Below are 21,918 nucleotides of genomic sequence, written 5' to 3'. Positions count from 1 at the left end.
TCATGTCCCAGGCTGAGAAATGTGCCCTGGACCTGGATATAACAACCTATGTGTAACATATGATTAGAACACGACCACTAGGCTGTTAGCACTTAGCACCGCAGGTCAATCCTGTATCATTAGCCCCAGCACAGTGTCTGCACACAGCAGGTACTGAGCAATGTTGACTGAATAAATGAATTAGAGGAAGGTTCACGGATAAACTGGAGTCTCTGGGTGGTGTAAACAGGTAACGTGCTCAGCTGCTATCCAAAAGGTTAGACGTTAAGTCTACCCAAAGATGCCTCAGAAGAAAGGCCTGGCGATCTATTTCCCCAAAACTCAGCTATCAAAAGCCGTACGGAGCAGTTCTGCTTTGACACACACGGGGATACGAAGAGTCAGAGCTGACTCAGTAGCAACTGGCTGCACAGGTAAGTTACTGGTCAAGAGAACAATAAGAACCCACCCTCTCTTTTCTTTCTGCCTTTTATCTTCATCTTTTTATTTTACATGCTGCATTCTCACTTCATTGCTTTCACCTACAATGGTCTTCCATTTAAAAGACATAAAATGCTACTTTTCTAAGGAAAAAACAGCGAATTTCTATCACACATAATCGATCCAAAGACTGCTACTATCTGGAGCAGTTACCTACCTCCAGGTTACAGAGAACACGTGTGCACAGCCCAATATACCATGGTCACACAGGTGGGATACAAAGCACAGATATTATAGAAGGAAAAATATAATGTCAGCTGTCTCCAAAACCAATCAGTTAAGAGGGAAGAAAATGCCAGTGAGGGTGCCTAAGGGATCTGTTATTTAGTCTGAATTTTAATACCGTCTACCCAAGAAAGAAAGGAGCCCTGACGGTGCAATGGTTAAGCACTTGGCTACTGAATAAAAGGCTGGCCGTCTGCACTCACCTGTGGCTCCATGGGAGAAAAGACCTGCCAATCTGCTCCCATAAAGATTACAGCTTAGGAAATCCTACGAGGAAGTTTTACTCTGTCCTATAGGTTTGCTGTGAGTCAGAAATGACTCGATGGCAAACAACCACCACCACCACCACCCCCCCAAGATAGAATTAAAGTATAATCCTGCCCCGGAAACTTTTCTGGAAATAAAAAATATATACACCTTTCTTAGACAATCTTTAAAAACACAACAAAAGCTTTAAACCAGACCAGGATAAGAAACTTCAGTGTGTAGGACTGTTTAAGCACAAAACAAGAGGAAATATCTCTCCCTTTTTTATCCTAGAGTTATGAAAAGAGATAAAACATATAGTTGAAGACATCTTTAGTGGCACTACCCAGAAAGAACACAGGATAAAGATCCTCCTTTTGATAAGTCTGTGCCTGTGGCTCCCACTCTCTGGGACTCACTCTTTGTTACCAGATGTAAAGTCCTGGAGAGGTGGGAGGAGTATCTGGAGATGCCCGCAGGAAGGTGGTTCTGCCCTAAAAACAAAAGATCTACTCAAGCCAGGGCTTCTCGCCCGCAGCACCGTGCACATCTGGGCCGATGATTCTTTGTGCTGAGAGCTGTCCTGTGCAGCATTCCAGACCTCCACTCACTCACTAGATGCCAGGAGCACCCCAACCAGGTATGACAGCTGAAGGTCCCCTGGGGGGCAAAACCGCCCCAGGCTGAGAGCTACTGACTTAAAGCAAAAAGCAAGGGAGCATCTAAAAGGGCACAAACTGCTGACACCTGCTGTTTCACACTGATTATCTTCAGAAAAAAAAGATTCAGGAGCAAGGGCCGTTAAGACATTAGATTTCTTAAGGCTATAATTTTACCATATCTGTCCATGGGGAGGTCAGTAAAACCCTAGGAGAGAAAAATGAAGAAGTGTAGTTGAGTCAAAAAAAAAAAAAAAAACAACAAAAAAACCAAACCTGTTGCCATCAAGCCAATTATGACTCATAGCAATCCTATAGGACAGGGTAGAACTGCCCCGTAGGGTTCCCAGGGAGCAGCTGGTGGATTCAAACTGCTGACCTAGCAGCTGAAGACTTAACTATGCCATCAGGGCTCCATAGTTGAGGCAGCAGGGAACAAAGAAGCTGAGGCAACTTGACCTACCCCATTTGGGAGAGGACCCAGGAAGCCTGTTATAGGTTGAATTATGTCCCCCCAAAATATGTGTTGTAAATCCTAACTTCTATGCCTATGGTTATAATCCTATTTGGGAATGGGATTTCTTTGTTATGTCTTGAGTCTTGAGTCAACCTCTTTTGAGACATAAAAGAGAGAAAATGAGTAATTGAGAAAAGCAGAGATGGGGAAGACACATGCCAAGCCACATGAAGATGGCCCAGGAGCAGAGCTCACAAGAGACAAGGGCCTTCCTCCAGAGCCAACAGAGAGAGAAAGCCTTTCCCTGCTGCTGACACCCTGAATTTTATGGTATTTCCATTATAGCAGCACTAGATAACTAAGACAAGCCCCAAGAGATTAATCAGATGGTGAATCCCCAGGTTGTGCAAATGATAAATGTGATGGCTGCTAAACCAAGGGTTGGAGGTTTGAGTCCACTCAGAGGTACCTCTGCAGAAAGGTCTGGCGATCTGCTTCCAAAAAATCAGCCACTGAAAACGTTAGGAAGCCAAGTTCTGCTCTGACACACATGGGGCCACAATGAGTCAGAACGACTCCATGGCAACTGGTTTTGGTCAGGGTTATTACAGCGGAAGGAGGTGGAGGTGGGGACGGGAGTTACACTAAGGCAAAAAAGGAAAAGAGATCTTGAGAGCCAGATCAGGCAGAGGCGTAGTCCTGGGATTCAACCAGAAAAAAGATCCCAGAAGAAAAAGGTCACCCTCCCAAAACTTCACCTCACAGGAGGAGTGAAGGAGGAAGAAAAGATTACAAAGGCAGAACACCCTAGTATTTTCAAATGCTTTACTTACTCCTTCTAGTTTTCCTAAATAGAGTAAAAACAGAGGGGACAAAATTTTCAGTTGATTACTTCAGAGCCACTTCATCAACACCCCCATCAAGTGTAAAACTAGTAACTGGGTCACTTCACAGACAGCCAAAAGGTCAACCACAAAGAAATTTGGGGATCCCCAGAGAGGAGTCACTTCCTTCCTTAAATTTCCTCTCTAGCTATCAGGAGGTTTTATATCTCTTCAATTCTGCTCTGATTTGTATTTTATAAACCATAGAGATGTTTGCTAGTTAAGATCTCTACAATCATGAAAAACTTTTCAAGAAGTGCTTGCCACCTCAGTAAAAGAAAATCGGAATGACGGCGTAGAAATCAGAAAGGACTTTAAACTATGAGCTGAGGAATTTTCATTAGATTTTTCAGACTTTTTAGAGTTTCAAATATGACAGCATTAAACTATCAGATTTCTAAATTATTTCTATTTCCTGAAATTACTAGAAATAACCAAAGCAAAACAGGGCTGCACCCTCCTATAAATGAGACAATTCTTAAGAGGATGAGTGAATCTACGTAAATAACATTTGGGGAATTACTCCTAGAGATATTCATAGAAGGCAAGAGAAAATACCAGCAAGGACACCATGGGTGGAACCACAGGTGCTGACCAGCAACAGCAAAGACAGAATGGAATGTCCAGACCCAAGCAGCACGTAAAGAATCAACTACACCCATGCTCAAACCCTTGACCAAAAGAGAGGTTCTGCCTTGAATGACTGACATGCTCTAGAGTATCCATGTGGTGTTAGCGGAGAATATCGAATATACTGTGAACTGCCAGAAGAACAGGAGCCCTGGTGGCACAGTGGTTAAAGTGCTCATCCGCTAACCGAAAGGTCGGTGGTTTGAACCCACAAGCGGCTTCACAGGAAAACGATATGGCAGTCTGCTTCTGTAAAGATTTACAGCCTTGGAAACCCTATTGAGGCAGTTCTATTCTGTCCTATAGTGTTGCCCTGAGTCAGAATCAACTCCACAGCAGTGGGTTTGGGCTGGAAGAACAAATCAATTTTACAAGAAATACAAGAATATTCCTTAGAAGCAAGGATGGAGAGACTTACGCTCACTTACTTTGGAAAGATCAATCACTAGAAAAACTGCACTATAATCGGTAAAGTGAACAATAGAAGGCAAGGGAGGCCCTTGATGAGATGGGCTGACAGTGGTCAAAACAATGATCATGAAGATGGTACAGGACAGGGCAGTGTTTCATTCGGTTATACATAAGGTCGCCATGAATGGAGCCAACTCGACAGCAACTAACAACATACCAGAGAAGCTGAGATACTGTGGGTTTAAAAAACAAAACAAAACAAAGGCACTGGGCTGATAATTGAGATGAGCGCTAGCTGCACTTTAGGCTAATTAAGCTTTGTGATTTGGGGACATCAACACCACCTCTCTTGGCCTCAATTTTCACATCTATAAAATGAACTGGAGTGTGATATGAACTAGCCCTTTCCAGTTTCATCCACGCACTCAGTCAATCAGTCAACAAATATTTGTTAAGCAATAGATATTGAAGCACTATTCTAGGTGCTGGGGCAACAGCAGTGAACAAAAAGGAAAAAGTAAGATCCCTGTTACAGTTCATATTCCATATTCTGAAATTCATTATAAATCAGTGTTTTTCAAACTACGGGTTGTGAGAACAATCTAGCTGTACCAGACGAACATTTTAAAAAGAAGGGAATAGAATAGTACAAAATCCCACAGTATATCATACATAGTAAGGGTAAGTTCTGCTGCTTCATAAAAAAAAAAAATTTAGGTTAAATTCTTATTTCAGCTAGAGATAGATATTCGTATGTACAAGGGTTCTCAGTCAAGATGAATAAAGTATTTCTGAATGTGAGACATGTCCAAAAGAGTTTTCAAGTCCCTGTTAAAAGACCTCTTCGTCCCAGCCATTGTGCCTAATCCTATCCTTATTCAGATTGCCTCTCAGGAACACCCTGCCCACAGTTTAAAGTCATTTGCCCCAAGATGGCATTCTGGATAAATATCAAAGACTGTATTTTTAGATCAGTGTTCCCAACCCTTCTGAGTAGAAGGCTTTTTAACAGAACTTCTTGTCTGCAGACTAAGTAGATACAAAAACCATCTGACCTTTTAAACATATTTGTAACATAGAGGTCAACAGAGCGTCTGAGTATAAATTGCAGAGTACAGACACACATATTATTCATTCCATCTATCATACCATGCTTGGTGTTCAAACAGAATTGCAGATTTCTTGTGCCCTGAGGGGTCCTGGGCAGAGACTGGTCATCACCGTTCTAGATCTCTAAAAACTTCTGAGTATTTTAGAATCACAGCCTTCTCACCAGATGACTCCTTGACTCCTTAGAGTGGTTTCTGTTTGTTTCAACGTTCTCATCCCCTCCTCTTTTTCAGTTAAAGCAAACTATAAAATTGGAGCTCTAATGGATACAAGTTTTTTTTTTTTTAATGGATACCTGAGGTTTTGGTTTTTTAAGTTTCTTATATATATAATACAGACACACACAAATATATATATATATGTATTTAAATCCCATGACCCCAAGCTCCTAAGGACTTCTACTAGGAATGGGGAAAATAGTTCTTCAAGATTTGCCTAAGGCACACCCAACCCTACAACGGCCTTTGTTTCAACAGAAAACATTTGAAGACAGCAGTGGCTGGAACTGAGAAAAGTAAAAGTAGGTAAGACAGAGAGAAGGACAGAAGAAACTAAAAGAAACAAACCAAAAAAAAAAACTCAAACCCAGCACCCTCAAGTTGATTCTGACTCCTAGCAATCCTATATGGCAGAGTAGAACTGCCTCACAGGGTTTCCAAAGAGCAGCGGGTGGCACTTGAACTGCCAGCCTTTTGGTGAGTAGCCATAGCTCTTGACCACTATGCCACCAGGGTTCCAAAAGAAACAAACAGCTCTAAAGTTTTCTGGGAATCTCGCACAGCACCGTGACCACGGAAGTCTAGCCGAGTCAGGTAACTGCAGCCTGGGCTTCAGGAAGGTTTTTATGGTCTCTTGCCACTTTGAAAAACGGTTGCTGTTGAGTCGAAATTCCAACTCACGGCAACCCCATGTATGTCGAAGTAGAACTATGTTCCATAGAGTTTTCAATAGCTGATTTTTCAACAGTAGATTGCCAGGCTTTTCTTCTGTGGTGCCACTTAGGCTTTATTATTGAGCTCTAAGTTCCCTACACTGTTTGCATAGCTCTTGAAGTATTTCCTGTACCTAAGATTTAGATGTTGGAATGAAAGATGTCATCCTTTTATGCACTGGACACATGGCACGATCCTTGTCCACTTTATTACAGAGGTCCAAGGAGGGCCACACAGAAGGGGGGAGGGTAAAGAAGAAAGCTTCCTGGCAATCTGGCTGCTCCAACAGACATCCAGCTGCCGCCCGCCGGTCCCTAACTTCTAGAAACCAGCTCTTGCTTCTCTTTGTTATTTTCATTTTTCCCTTCCTAAAAATCCAAACTATACCCAGTGATGGCTACCAATCACAACCAACAGTTAGAGGACTATGTTTTAGCACGTTCCCTATTGTCAGCAAATACACAAACCTAAAAAATTTATAACTAGCTCTTATGCTCTATCCCTCGCCATTTTTCTAATTTATGCATGCAGTTTTATTCTGCACACATGAGATCACCATGAGTTAGAATCGACTCAAAGGCAACCAACAACAACATATTTAAGAAGAGAAAAATGAGGCCTATTCATTAATAGAGAAAAAATTCACCTCTATTAGGAAAATCTAGTTACTTCTCCGGCACGTTACAGAGGAGATCATTTAAACGTCTCCCAGTTTCAGCTGGAATGAGGGCATTAGGCCTGAATGACCTCTAAGACTGCTTCCAGCTTCATGCTGCCTTGCTCTCTGAAACTAAAATGCTCATTGAATGGAGCCCCTGGCCTTTGAAACAATCCCATCCTGGGACAATGAAGCAATACTGCTTCCAGAGGTACAGCAATTTTGAGATCTTCTTTTTAAAAATTTCTCGTCTTTGTATTTATGTATGACACTTTCAATATTCCAGAACAAAATCCAAGACATGCATTGGCAGGACCCTGAATTCAATCAGTGCTTCAGATGTTTAAGCCTCATTTTACCGAAGACAAAATCAGGGGAGTCTACAAGAATTACACCGGCAGCTGGAAGCAAAGGCCTTCCCACTCCTTTTTCCTTATTTATCAGCTCAGTGAGCTCAAAGTGATCAGAAGAACTCATATAAATAACCATCAAACAAACAAAAAACTACAGGACAGAGAACTGCCCCATAGGGTTTCTAAGGAGCAGCTGGTGGATTTGAACTGCCGACCTTTTGATTAGCAGTCGATCTCTTAATCACTGCGCCACCAGGGCTCCTCAAAGGTCCAAGTTCACATTATATATATGTTCCAAATCTTTAATGAACGAGCCATCCAGCTCTCTGAACCTATAACAGCTTTGTTAACTAACTTCAACACTGCAACACCCTCGCCCACTCCTCATACGTCTTTACACTCAAAATTTTAAAGCATATTTAAGCATTAAAAAAAAAAGTGTCTAGTGTATAGACACATTTTAGTTCCATTATAGCAAACATAATTTTACAAGATTAGTAGTTACCACACTTCTGAAGAGTAGGTGATCCAGGTGGCGATGAATTCCCACTCGGGGACAAGTAGAGATAGCTTTTGTTCACTCCTATATTAAAATCAAATGGGGACTGGTAGTCCTCATCTAAGTCCATGTCTCTACCAACATCCATTCCAGACAAATGCAGGACGCATGGTTTCACAGCCAGTTGCTATTATTCTTCAGGTAAGTCCGGCTTTGGTCATAGTTCCTTAGATCCCTGCATGGCGCAACCTCGCTGGAGAAGTTAACCCCAGGGTTTAGAGACCCTGGCTCCCAGGCACAGGTGAGACACTTCCTTCTGAGAGCTCTGTGCCCTCAGGACAAGCAAACTGAGCAGACTGGTTTAATAAATGACTTGACCCGAGCAATCTTAGGAGGGGCTCTATCCACCACCTGCTGTTAATTTTAGTCAATAACGAACAACCTGGGCAGCGGAGCCGAGTTTTCTTCAGTCAACAAAGGCGGGCCAGCTACTGCTGTATCACCCAAATGGCCAAAGGCTTTAAGCAAACATCAGACCTGGGCAGAATTACAATAAGAAACTACAATTTATGTATTTGTTAAACCAGTCAGCTGACCACAGCTACCCCAGGGCAGACTTAATCTTCTAGGACAAGGAAGGATTATTACTCAGTAATCCACAAATGGCATCTGGGTGACACATTTTTCCACCCTGGATTACAGTAGAATTCTGAAAGCCAAGCTTCCTGCTTTAGCAATCGGTTTTCTAAGCATAACTTGCTACAGAAAGAAAGCTATATGGCCACTATTTAGCTAAAATAGAGTTTGGCTTAGTGTAACAACAACAACAAAATTAGTTTCGGTTGTCTCTTCTTTCTCTCTTTCCTTATCTTTCCTTTTTGGAAAGATGGTCTTTTAGTTACATGTATTGAAAAGAGGAGAATCAACTTTGAAAGTCCAGCTACCAGGAATTCCTGGACTGTCTTTGTTTAACTAAAGCCCAGGCTCTGCAGTGGCTGCAGTAAACCTGTGCGGGAACCAAACAGGAAAAAACACGTTTCCCTTCAAGTGACCAGGGCACAGCCTGTAACACAAAATCCTTAAGTCACTGCATTCATTTCCTTTGACAGGAGTCCCTTAGCAAAACCTTCCTATGCTAAATAGGGCCTTGGTTCAGGTGATGGCACCTGCAGTTCACACCATTTGCGCCACGGGGCTCATCTAACAACTAGTAAACCAGCAGTCCTCGGGGCTCATCTAACATTAACTAGTAAACCAGCAGTCCTCAAGACAGTTCACCCTCGTGGAGACCCCATGTGTCAGAATAGAGCTGTGCTCCTTACAGTTTTCAATGGCTGATTTTTAAGAAGTAGAGGACTTGAGCCTCCAGCCTTCTGGTTAATGGCTAAGTATGTTAACAGTTTGCCCCACCGATGGCAGTGTGTTTTTTAGGGACTTCCACCTAACGTTAAGCCAAAAAAAAAAAAAAAAACCCCAAAGCAACCCTGTAAGACAGAGTAGAACTGCCCCATTAGGTTTCTAAGGAACAGCTGGTAGGTTCGAACTGCTGACCTTTTGGTTAACAGCTGTAGCTCTTAAACACTGTACCACCAGGGCTCCCCATCTAACATTAAGGAAGTAAAAATAAAAGCAACCCCCAATAGGTGGGCAATGTCTGTTAATGCATAACAAACAAAAGGCAGTGTTCTATCTTTGTAAATCTACCTGATGAAAAGGAAACTCAATATACTCTCCCTGGACTAGAAGTAAATATGAAACCCAATATAGTTTAAGTATCAAAAGAAAAAAAAAGGTATCCGGTATATAAAATATACATGCACCAAGATAATCTACATCCATCTCAACCAATTCATTTTCTATTTTATTTTTTCTGTTAGTCCATGTTATCCTCTATTTTTGCCAAGACTATCTTATTTAAGTTTTAAAAATTTTTATTAGGCAAAAAAAAAAAAAAAAATCAATTTGTATTTTTCTCCTAAAAGATACCAAAATTTGGGCAACTATATATGTTGTTTTTTCTTTAGTTAGAATTAAAGGGTTCCTTTAGTAGTATCACTATGATTTGAAAGACTCAATCATCTGGCTTCTTGAAATCCATGGTATCTTAGAGGGCAGGCATTGTAGTTACACTCCTGTACTAAAAAAAAAAAAAAAAATTTTTTTTTTTCTAGAGCATGATTAATGGGGTCCTTGGCCCTCTCCAGGAAACCCTGGTAGCAAAGTGGTTAAGAGCTACAGCTGCTAACCAAAAGGTCAGCAGTTCAAACCCACCAGGATTCAAACTCCTTGGAAACCCTACGGGACAATTATACTCTGATCTATAGGACAGTCCTACTCTGACCTATAGGGTCGCTATGAGTCAGAATCGACTCAACGGCAACGAGTTTGGTTTTTTGGTTTTTGACCCTCTCCATGCTCAGTATTTGGTCACTAAATAACTGGAGGAAAAAAAAAACATTTTTCTGTTGCTTTCCTCATGCTTCCGCCTAGAGCCCCAAGTATTAGAAGGGAATCAGTACTCACACACATATAATGCAAGCCACAGCTCCACCCCCAAACTTCTCAGCATCCCTCAAGAGCTCTATGTCCTTATACCCCAGGGAGTTCCTGGGTGGTACAAACGGTAACCAAAAGGTGGGAGGTTAGAGTCCACCCAAAGGCGCCTTGAAAGAAAGGCTTGGCAAGCTACTTCTGAAAAATCAGCCACTGGAAGCCCTATGGAGTACAGTTTTCTGTCACACATGGGATCGTTATGAGTCTGAGTTCACTTGACGACAACTGGTTGGTTGTCATCCATGCTGCACCCTCAGCCTGAAATGCTGCCTTTTTTGCTTGCCAAATTAATTCATCCTACAACATGCAGAGAGAAATGCCACCTCTCCTCGGAAGCCTTCCCAGTGTCTGCCCACACTTGCCCCAGCTCTGTTTCCAGCAGCAGCACGCTAGCATCAAGTGTTTGCTGGCATCTCTGGCTCCACCTTCTCCCCTCCAGGGCAGGTGCTGTGTTCTCCACTGGAGTACCTACCCGGAAGCTTAGGATCATAATAAATATATGTGGAATGAATAAAACAAACAATGGCTTATGGAGACATTAAATGCTTATTTATAAATGCAAAGAATTAGAATTTAAGTAAGGCCTAAAATTTTTACTCTACCTGCTTAGATACAATCTTAGACCTGTTACATAACATCCTGCTTCCTTGAACCAGAGGTAGTTCTCAGGGTCTCCAGTCAGATGCTGATCGAGGCATTTCACATGTGACAGGTGAGAACAGAGGACAAAGGTGGGAAAAGCAGGGGACTCAAGACTCATGTACACAGAAGGGAGTTGTAAGAAATAAAAAATGGAAATGCAGTTTGGGGACAGACCATTTAAGACCTTGAATAACAAACTTTTATACTTAATATGACGTGCCCAACAACAAACAAAAAAAAAACACTGAAGATTTTTGAGCTCAGCAGAGGCAGGCTAAAATGTTACATGTTATAAATATGACTCTGGAAGTGGTGCCTAGGATGCACCGCAGGTAAAAAGAGACTAAAAGAGCAGGACTCAAAAAGAGGCTCCTAGTACAGCGAGGCAAGAGGGAGGGAAGCTGTCATGGATTAAATTGTGTCCCCCAAAAATATGTGTCAACTTGGTTAGGCCATGATTCCCAGTATTGTGTGGTTGTCCTCCATTTTGTGATTGTAATTTTATGTTATAGAGGATTAGAGTGGGATTATAACATCCTTACCCAGGTCACACCCTGATCCAATGTTAAGGGAGTTTCCCTGGAGTGTGGCTGGCATCACATTTTCTCTCTCAAGAAATGAAAAAGAAAAGCAAGTGAGCAGAGGGGGGGACCTCATACTATCAAGAAAGCAGCGCTGGGAGCAGAGCGCACCCTTTGGACCCAGGGTCCCTGCGCGGAAAGGCTCCTAGTCCTAGAAAACATGGATGAGAAGGCTGACAGAGAAAGCCTTCCCCTGGAGCTGACACCCTGAATTTGGACTTTTAGTCTACTTTACTGTGAGGAAATGAACTTCTCTTTGTTAAAGCCATTCACTTGTGATATTTCTGTTATAGCACCACTAGATGGCTAAGACAGAAGCCTTTGTATCAGGATCAGCTCTCTTCATTTCCATGAGTCTTAACACTTCCTGCTGTGGGCTACTTGGCGCAAGTAAAGGAGAACCAGGTAAGAGTTGGTTTCTCCCTGCTGGACATTTCCATATGACTGTACTTCAAAATCAACATGCACAAACACTCCAAATACTCCAAAACCTGTTTCTCCCCAGATGCTCTCAACTCTAAAACTGCTATACTGAGTCATGTGGACCTGACATGAGGGGAAACGTTTCCAAATACTCGCTCTGCTCTTAAAAGGAGACATAAGTTGACCATCCACCTAGCACAATTATGTTTTTCATCCTTTTCCTCTTTTCTTTTGTCACTGATCACACTACCTCAGACTTACGCAGAGTGTTCTGGCAGAGGCCAGGCCCAAAAACAGTGTGGTGGATGTCTATTTAGGACTGTTTTTTCCACTGAGGAATTCTACTTTATCTGCTCCATGGGGGTTCTAGTGTGAGAGTCTACAATAGTTCCCACCTATCCCCTGGCTTTAGGGGTGAGCCTGTGCTTCAGAGCTGGCCCACGCAGACACCATCCCCACGTTCGCAGGGACTGTCTAAGCGCAGACATCTGACCCACACAGTGTTAATCTGGAGCCTCCCCCAACATCTACCCTATGAGTAGGGAGGTGACTCTTCCCTGTAGCCTGAGCTGCTGGACACTGGTTTGGAGGGGCCAGGGGACTCTTTCCCTCCCCATGACAACATGCAGAAGAACTAGAGACAATCAGTACTGAGACTGGGGAAGGATGGAAGGAGAAAGGAAGACAGGGCAGGGTTCAGCACCATCTGAACCCCTAGATCCAGCTGCCCCTGGGCTTCTCAGGTATTAAACCAATATATTTCTGTTCAGCTTCACATATGGCTGGAGGTGGATTCTATCCTTTCACTAGAGGAGTCCTATAACACCTACTTTTCCAACGGTATTTCCTACTGTCTTCCTAAGCGTGTGTCTTAGTCATCTAGTGCTGCTATAACAGAAATACCACAATTGGATGGCTTTAACAAGCACAAGTTTATCCTCTCACAATCTAGTAGGCTAGAAGTCCAAATTCAGGGTGTCAGCTCCAGGGAAAGGCCTTCCGTGTCAGCTCTGGAGGAAGGTCCTCGCCATCCATCTTCCCTGGACTAGGAGTTTCTCAGGTGCAGGGACCCTGGGTCCAAAGGATGCGCTCTGCTCCTAGTGCTGCTTTCTTGGTAGTATGAGGTCCCCCACTCTCTGCTCACTTCCCTTTCCTTTCATCTCTTGTAAGATAAAAGGTGATGTAAGCCACACCTCAGGGAAATGCCCTTTACATTGGATCAGGGATGTGACCTTAGTAAGGATGTTACAATCCCACCCTAATCCTCTTTAACATAAAATTACAATCACAAAATGGAGGACAACCACACAATACTGGGAATCAGGGCCTAACCAAGTTGACACATATTTTTGGGGGACACAATTCAATCCATGACAGAATGTTTCATCCAAACTCAATTTTCCTTTTTTTTTTTTTAACACATCCTAAACTTTGCCTACACAGTTTTCTCTAACTAGCCTCACCTTTTCCTACCAACTTACCAAGCTCTAATTAATAAGTCACATATGCATAGTATACATAAAAGGAATGTTCATTTTTAGTGCTATCTAAAATGTAAAAAAATAAATAATACATATGCCTACCAAAAGTGGAATATTTTAATGCAAAATACAACATTTATATAATAAAAAATTATGTAAACATGAATATTATAATGTAGAAATATATATTTTACATGGACGCATAGTACTGATACATGTATTAAACACAGGAGTTTCCAAGACTGTTTCATTGTATGATCCACGTTTGTGCAATAATTGAAGAGAGAGACCAAAACATCAGTCAAAAGAAAGAAATCCATGTCATAAAACTGAAAACCAAACCCACTGCCATCAAGTCGATTCGGACTCATAGCAACCCTGTAGGACAGAGTAGAACTGCCCCATAGATTTTCCAAGGAGCGCCTGGTGGATTCAAACTGCCAACCTTTTGGTTAGCAGCTAGCTGTAGCTCTCAACCACTATGCCACCAGGGTTTCCAATCCATGTCGTACAACCCCAGGAAAGTGCTCATCTCATACACTGCAGTGCCAGCAGGGGGCACCCACATGCAGCTCAGGTTTCAACTCAGTTCAGCCAGTAAACTACAGAGCAATAAACTGCAAATGGAAACAGGAGTAGGTACAAATGAATATGAAGAAACTTAAGTTTCTGTCTGCCTACTAACATAAAAAAAAAAAAAACCACTCAAATATGTTAGGGTAGATTCTCCCCAAATTTGGAAGACACTTAAAGGACAGTCTGATTTAAAAGCTGTACAATGTATGCAAAATTTACTCTGAGGGGCCCCCTGGTGGCGCTGGCTACTAAGAACTTGGCTGCTAATCAAAAGGTCAGCAGTTCAAATCCACCAGCAGCTCCCTGGAAACTCTCTGAGGCAATTCTACTCTGTCCTATAGGGTCACCATGCACTCAACGGCAACGGGGTTTTGTTTTTATTTTTTTGGAGGGTATCTCAGAGATTGGTAATATGGCTGTCCTACAGGAGAGGCATGCCACAGACATTCAATATTATGCACACAATGACACGAAAGCCAGCATGAAGGGGCTCGCACTGACCGAATATGAGACAATTTGTTCACCAAACAATTAATGACAGCAATCATTTATAGACATTACAAGAATATGACGGCAAATGTTTTGTTACATGTATATTTACCACAATTTTTAAAAAAAGAGAGACTAGGAGTCCATGAATCCATATAAATAATAAATAGAAAAATAAAGGCCGAGAAGGGAGGCTCTTTCTTACTGAAGAATGCCAAGTACCAATCACTATAAAGATTCAGGCAATAAACATCAGTGGTGACGGGATAATTTGGAACTAGTGGGGATGGCTGCAAAACATGATGAATGTAATGAATATCCCTGAATTGACACAGCAAATGTTTTGTTTCATATCTATATCTATTTGTTTGCCACAATAAACACACACACACATACACAAAGAGTCATCCCGTTAAACCCACTGCCATCAAGTCGATTCCAACTCAGAGCAACCCTACAAGGCAAGAGTAGAACTGCCCCATAGATTTCCAAGGCTGTAATTTTTACAGAAGCAGATACCACATCTTTCTGTGGCAGAGCAGCCGGTGAGTTCAAACCACCAGCCTTTGGGTTAGTAGCCAAGAGCTTAACCACTGCGCCACCAGGGCTCCTTAACAAATCATGAGTGGATGTTAAATCTAAGGAGAGGTTATGATGAGGAGCAGGAAGTTTGCATACTCTTAAAGTGCCTCCCCCACAGATTAATGATTTGTTGCAAGGGAAAATACAGTAATTATACAGTGGAGAAAATGGACACAACGCTTTGACTGGATGATCAAAATCACCATCACCAACGAGAGACAGATGGACAATGTGTATCTTCAAATTTGATACCCTGAGTACCTACATAGTACTCTGCCTAGGAGAGCAAAACCTGAATCTAATCATGAGGAAACATCAGACATTTAAGTCCAACCTGAGGAAGATTCTGTTTAAAAAGGCAGGCGCCACATTCTTCAAAAATATCAGCGTCATAAAAGGCAAAGGAAAGCTGTGAAAACTATTCATATTAAAGTTACTAAAGGAAACTAAAGAGACACAACAGGAGTCCCTGAGTGGCACAAATGGTTAACGTGCTTGGCTGCTAACCAAAAGGCTGGAGGTTTGAGTCTACCCAGAAGCACGGCAGAAGAAAGGCCTGAAAAATCAGACACTGAAAACCCTATGGAGCACAGTTCTCCTCTGACACACCTGGGGTTGCCGTGAGTCATTGTTGACTCCATGGCAACTGTTCTTTTTTTTTTTTTAAGAAACATGACCATGAAAGATCATACATAATCCTAGACTGGATCCTATACGGAGGGGAAAAAAACAAATTCTACAAAATATTATTGTTCAGTTGATAAAAACTGGAATATAATGGTATGTTAAAGTAATGTATCAATATCAGATTTTTTGAAGTTGCTAAGTGGACTGTGATTATGTGAAAGAATATCCGACTTCTTAGGAAATACACATTGAAGTGATTAGGGGTAAGGAGCCATGCTATATGCAACTCTGTAATGGTTAAGAAAAAACATATACTATGCGTGTGTGTATGTACACACACACAGAATGATAAAGCAAATGGGATTAAGTGTTAGCAGTACGTAAATGTGGGTAAAGAATATGCAGATGTTCTCTGCACTACTCTTCTTGCAACTTTTCTGTAAATTTGGAATTATTTCCAAACAAAAAATTTTCAAACGACTGAGAAGAGCTCCTCTGCATCTGATTAAGCAACCTTGAGGAAAAGGGGGCAGAAAAGAGCAGACCCTGTTGCCGGCTGGAAACCTCAGGTTCTGCTCCGCACAACTCGTCTCAGCCCATAAATGAGAGACCGAGATGGGAGAGTAGAAAGCCGTTTCATTGCACAAGGAAAGGAACAGTCAGGGCTGCTGCCACCAAGACTGCTCAGTGAGGGCAAGAGGGAAGGTTACTTTTTAGGCATTTACAAGTAGGAAAGTTCATACAAATTACATCAGCAACATTCTGAATCATACTACGCAGGCACAATGGAGTTTACGTATAACTTCACGCATCACGTGTTCAGAAAATGGCAGTTAACCACCCCCCGAGGCAGGAAAGTTACTATGTATGAGGTATTTAATGAGCTAAAAGGTTATCCTAAATGTCAACATCGCACCTTAAACTGGTTTCCACCGATTTTCTCTAATTTGGGGCAACAGTTAAAAAAAGGTTAATGTTAAGCTATGGGGCGTGTCACGTGTCAAGCAAGGGAACCAGAATCTTGATGTAAAGCTATGGGGCATGCCAAACAAAGGAACCAAGATTTCAATGTAAAGCTATGGGGCATGTCAAGCAAGCTGCTTGCTTGACGCAGTAGTATTTTCCGCAGTCTGGGGACCTCTGTCGTAACTCTGCCTCACAGTAGTAAGGGGAGAAAGTGGTGTAATAGGATCGAGCTATAACAAAAGGGCTGGTGGTTCGAACTCACCCAGCAGCTCCGAAAGAGAAAAGACCTGGCTATCTGCTCCTGTAAAGATTAAACCAAACCCACTGCCATCAAGTTGATTCTGACTCATAGTGACCCTGTAGGACACAGCAGAGCTGCCCTGTAGGGTTTCCAAGGCTGTAAATCTTTATGGAAGCAGATGCCACGTCCTTCTGCCTCAGAATGGCTGGTGGGTTCGGAAAGCCGAGCTTTCAGTTAGCAGCCAAGTGTTTCAACCACTGAGCTATGAGTTAAAGTCAACTTGACAGCACCTAACAACAACAAGAAGCATACAGGTAGGTATCTCTGGCTTAGACATACAGGCACATCCTGACTCCTGGTCACTTTTGAGAGCTGAAAGGACTCTCTATACCTTCCGCTGAAGAAGCAGCTAATTTATTCTCCACAGTAAAGAGGAGTCGTATCACTGCATCCTTTGCCGGTCACATCTTCCCCAAGGAAGGCCAGGGATGACCTGTTCCACAGTAAGGATGATCCAGTAGGGAGGCTGGGGGGAGGTTAATGACGTACCACTTGCTTTTTCCCTCACTGTGGCACAAAAAAAAAAAAAAATTTTTTTTTTTTTGGTGCCACAATAAAGAAGCCCTGGTGGCACAGTGGTTAAGCACTCAGCTGCTAACTGAAAGATCGGCAGTTCAAACCCACCAGCCACTCTATGGGAGACAGATGTGGCAGTCTGCTTTCATAAAGATTATAGCCTTGGAAACCCTATAGGGCAGTTCTACTTTGTCCTGTAGCGTTGCTATGAGTCAGAATCGACCTGATGGCTATGGGTTTTTGGCCGTAATAAACAAACCTCAACTTAAAAAAAAGCAGGGGAGGGGTACCAAATATGAAAAAAGTATTCAATTTTAAATATGAAATTGAAATCACAAGAACAGATGCTTCAATTTCTCATTTAATCCTCAAAACCTCTGTTAAAACCAATAAACCAGCTGCTATCGAGTCAACTCCAACTTATGGAGACACTATGTATCAGAGTAGAACTGTGCTCTGTTGGGTTTTCGATGGCTGATTTTTCAGAAGTAGATTGCCAGGCCTTTCCTCCAAGGTGCCTATGTTAGGTAAGTGCTATGATTACCCCCACTTTTCTTATCGGAAAACAAGACAAAGGCAATTTATGTAAAATATGCATGGTAAACTGGGATTCAGACTCCGGCAATCTGGCTCCAGTGCTCTCAAGAAGCAAAACACACAGAAGAAAATCTCGAATGACCTATATTACAGGAATAAAAAGAGAGAAAGCAAACAATACTAAAGCTACAGAGTTTTTTTTAAAAATTCACCGGATTTGAGTTTCCTGGTGATCTTGCAAAAAAAAGTTTTACTAAGAGTAATGCTGGAAACAAATGGAGAGAAGTGGAGGCCAGGTAGGGGAAAACAAGGGTAGAAGCAAGAGAAAAGAAGTTTTTTATGTTGTTAGTGTGTGTGATAGATGAGGCAAAGGAAGCAGGGCTGAAAATGGGGCACCTAGGGATCAGCCGGGGGGAGGAGTTGTACAGGAGAGGGCTTAGGGACCGAGATCACCACTTAGGAAACAGAGTCCCATGCTTAGGGGGAAAGAAAGCTTTGAAAAGTGGGGCTCAATTTCTTAACTGCTTAAAACAGGGCAGAAGAATTTTGGCTTTCTCCTAAAAATATGTTTGGAAAGAAAAAAAAACCCCACTGCCACCAAGTCGATTCTGACTCACAGAGACCCTACAGGACACAGCAGAACTGCCCCATAGGGTTTCCAAGGAGTGGCTGCTGGATTCAAACTACTGACCTTTTGATTAGCAGGGGAGCTCTTAACCACTGCGCAATCAGTTTAGAGACAGACCTTCTGTGAGAAATTCAGGAAGTGTTACCTATGGGAATGCCATTACTTTCCCCTTTTACTTTCCACCCTAAGGGGGGAGAAGTCTATTGTGGCACAGTATTATAAGAAAAAATTGTCTTTGAAGTCCCTTCTCCAGAACAAGTGTATAAACTAGTAGACATATTCCAATTATTTAGACCTAAACACAAGTACTTTTTAAGTGATAAGTGAGTTCCTAAAAAGTAAAAATCCGCTCACTTCAACCACTAACCGCAAAGAAATTCTCAACTGGCAGGAACTCCTAACATTCTAGATGGAATGCTTTTCTGCCCTCTCAAACTATTGCAACTGAGTTAATGACAAAGAGACTGGCAAGCCAGGGACTTTTTTTTTTTTGTCTGTACGAAATGTTTTTTGAAAACCAAAGACACAAGGAAAAGATTAGCCCAAATGACTAATGAACCCCAAGCACTACAGCCTCCACCAGACTGAGCCCAACACAACTAGATGGTGCCCGGCTACCACCACCAACTGCTCTGACAGAGATCACAATCGAGGGTCCCAGATAGAGCTGGAGAAAAATACTGAACAAAATTCTAACTCACACACACACAAAAAGACCAGATTTACTGGTCTGACAGAGACTGGAGAAAACCCAAGAGTATCGCCCCCAGACACCCTTTTAGCTCAGTAATGAAGTCACTCCTGAGATTCACCCTTCAGCCAAAGATTAGACAGGCCCATTAAAAAAGAAAAGAAAAAAGAAATGTTCTCTAAAATGTGAAAGAGTAGAAGTCACACAAGGCTCCAGTTTTTCCCTCATCTCCAAATACATTTTCTGGTTGAACCTTTAACTAGGAAAGTCAGAGCCTGTTGAGAAGTCTCAAGAATGCCTATATTCTCTATGCCAAGGGAGTGGAGACTGGATTACAAAATGTACAAAAGGTATTACTATTTCAATGTGGTCAACTACTGTCTATTCAGGACATGTTCCTGCCACCACTGCTCTCAGACTAAAGAGGACTAATAAGCACACTAGAAAATAATGTAAAGATAGCTTGATACTGGTCATGTACCTGGCAAGAACTAAGTACAACATGCGGATATTTTATTTTAAAAATAGAGTCTGACTACAAGTTTTACAGTTATGCCTCACAGTGATTGGTGGTATCGTGATTGCAAGCTCAGGTAAAAGTTCTCAAAGCAATGCTTCTCAAACTTTAATATGCATAGAAACTACCTGGGGACCTTGTGGAAATAGAGATTCTGACTGAGTAGTCTGGGGTGAAGCCTGAGACTCAGCATTTCTGACCAGCTCCAGGTGACTACCGAGGCTTCAGGTCTGGCTTTGGATAATGGTTGCTAATTGCTAAGTTTGCCTCATAGTGAAAGCTTGAGGAAATTCTAAATACTTGTCATTTTACATTGCTTTCAAAACTTTCTAAATATATATTTTTGGAAATAAGCGCTTCACAGCCTTGGCAGCCAAATGGTGTCGTTTTGTTTTTTTGTTTGCTTTTGTTTTCCTGCTGTCCTAACAGTTCACAAAGCAAACACATTCAGCCAGGAGACAAAAGTGGCCATGTCATAACCAGGAACACACCTGCCTCATCTCCTCAATAGGAAAATTACACAGACTCTTGGAATAATAATAATAATATACTGAGTCTGGAATAAAAGTTCACTAATAAAGAAAGCAGGCCAGTGTGTCTGACAGTATTAGCGATGTATCTGAGAGCACTGTGGTCTCTCTGGCAAGATTACTGGAAGATGAAGAGGTTTCATCCAAGCTAAGTGTTTCCAATTTGCTGACTGAGTTTAAAGAGAGCTCTGTGGAGCTGCATAAACATGACCCACTGTCAGAACCTGAAAAGAAATAAATGACCTAGTGAGCCAAATTTTAATATGGAGAAACTTCCATAATACACAGCTATTTTCAGCAACTAGAGGCTCCTATGAAACACTTTTCCTTAAGGGAATGGGAGCTTCCCCAAAGCAGCAGACACTTATTTAAAATTAATATTTGACCAAGAACTGCAACCATCAGCCAGCTAAGTAAGGCATACCAAACATACTCAGATCGCTCTACCACCAAGTCATACCTTTCAGCAGCTGAACCTGCTTTTAAACTGTAACAAGTTAATCAGGTGTCTCCAGTTAAGTCAACCATTAACAAAATACATAGCATAAATGTTCTTTTTTTTTTTGCTAAATTTTATTAAGAAATAAAGTCTCATTCTAAAGCCTATAGCACCTCTATCTGAATCTGTCGCTCTGGTTAAGAACTGCCATTTCTAATCCAAAACTTTACATACTTTTCTTTTTGAAGACGGCAGTGGAATACCAATGCTACAAGTAAACTCAAGAGAAGCACGTTACCTTGAAACCACATCAACAGCTGGAAATCTTCAAGGGTTGCCTTCCTGTCTTTTGGCAGTTTTTCTTTTTAATTTTTATTGTGCTTTAAATGAAAGTTTACTAATCAAGTAAGTCTCGCGTACAAATATTTATATACACCTTGCTATATACTCCTAATTGCTCTCCCCCTAATGAGACAGCATACTCCTTCCCTCTACTCTCTCTTTTCATGTCCATCTGGCCAGCTTCTGACTCCCTCTGCCCTCCCATCTACCCTCCACACAGGAGATGCCAACATAGTCTCATCTGTCTACTTGACTGAAGAAGTTCACTTCAACAGTATCATTTTCTTCCCGTTGTACACTCCAAACCCTGTCTAAACAGTTGGCTTTGGGAATGGTTCCAGACATGGGCAAACAGACGATCTGGGGACCATGATCACCAGGGTCCTTCTAGTCTCAGTCAGACCATAAAGTCTGGTCTTTTTATGAGAATTTGGGGTCTGCATCCCACTGTTCTCCTCCCTCAGGGGATCTCTGCTGTGTTCCCTGTCAAAGCAGTCATTGGTTGTAGCCAGGCACCATCTAGTTCTTCTAGTCTCAGGCTGATGTAGTCTCTGGTTTATGTGGCCCTTTCTGTCTCCTGGGCCCATAATTACCTCGTATCTTTGGTGTTCTTCATTCTACTTTGCTCCAGGTGGGTTGAGACCAACTGATACATCTTAGATGGCTGCTTGCTAGCATGTAAGACCCCAGGCGCCACTCTCCCAACTGGGATGCAGAATGTTATGTTAATAGATTTTATTATGCAAATTGACTTAGATGTCCCCTGAAACTATGGTACCCAAACTCCCACCCCTGCTACACTGGCCTTCGAAGCATTTAGTTTATTCAGGAGACTAATCTGCTTTTGATTTAGTCCAGTTGTGCTCACCTCTCCCACATTGTGTGTTGTCTTTCCCTTCGACTAAAATAGTTCTTATCTACTACTGAATTGGTGAAAACCTGTCTCCCTCCCT

The 21,918-nt window shown here is 42.1% G+C and overlaps 1 protein-coding gene across 2 annotated transcripts in view; it reads right to left on the bottom strand.

Annotated features, from left to right (window-relative positions):
• Positions 1 to 21,918, bottom strand: part of TPD52 (tumor protein D52) — a 242,862-nt gene that overhangs the window by 158,759 nt on the left and 62,185 nt on the right. The window contains exon 1 of one of the 2 annotated variants that reach the window (XM_049854330.1): positions 7,551 to 9,126. The exons of the other annotated variant lie outside the window; for it this stretch is intronic. Within the exon in view, the coding sequence (XP_049710287.1) occupies positions 7,551 to 7,692 (142 nt within the window). The 5' untranslated portion in view covers positions 7,693 to 9,126. Of the gene's footprint in view, positions 1 to 7,550; positions 9,127 to 21,918 lie in introns of those variants that run through there. 2 annotated transcript variants of the gene reach the window in all.

This window comes from Elephas maximus, chromosome 15, assembly GCF_024166365.1.
Source record: "Elephas maximus indicus isolate mEleMax1 chromosome 15, mEleMax1 primary haplotype, whole genome shotgun sequence".
Taxonomy (NCBI): Eukaryota; Metazoa; Chordata; class Mammalia; order Proboscidea; family Elephantidae; genus Elephas; species Elephas maximus.
Note: the sequence above shows the minus strand (reverse complement) of the source record. Positions and strands in the feature narration are given on the sequence as shown.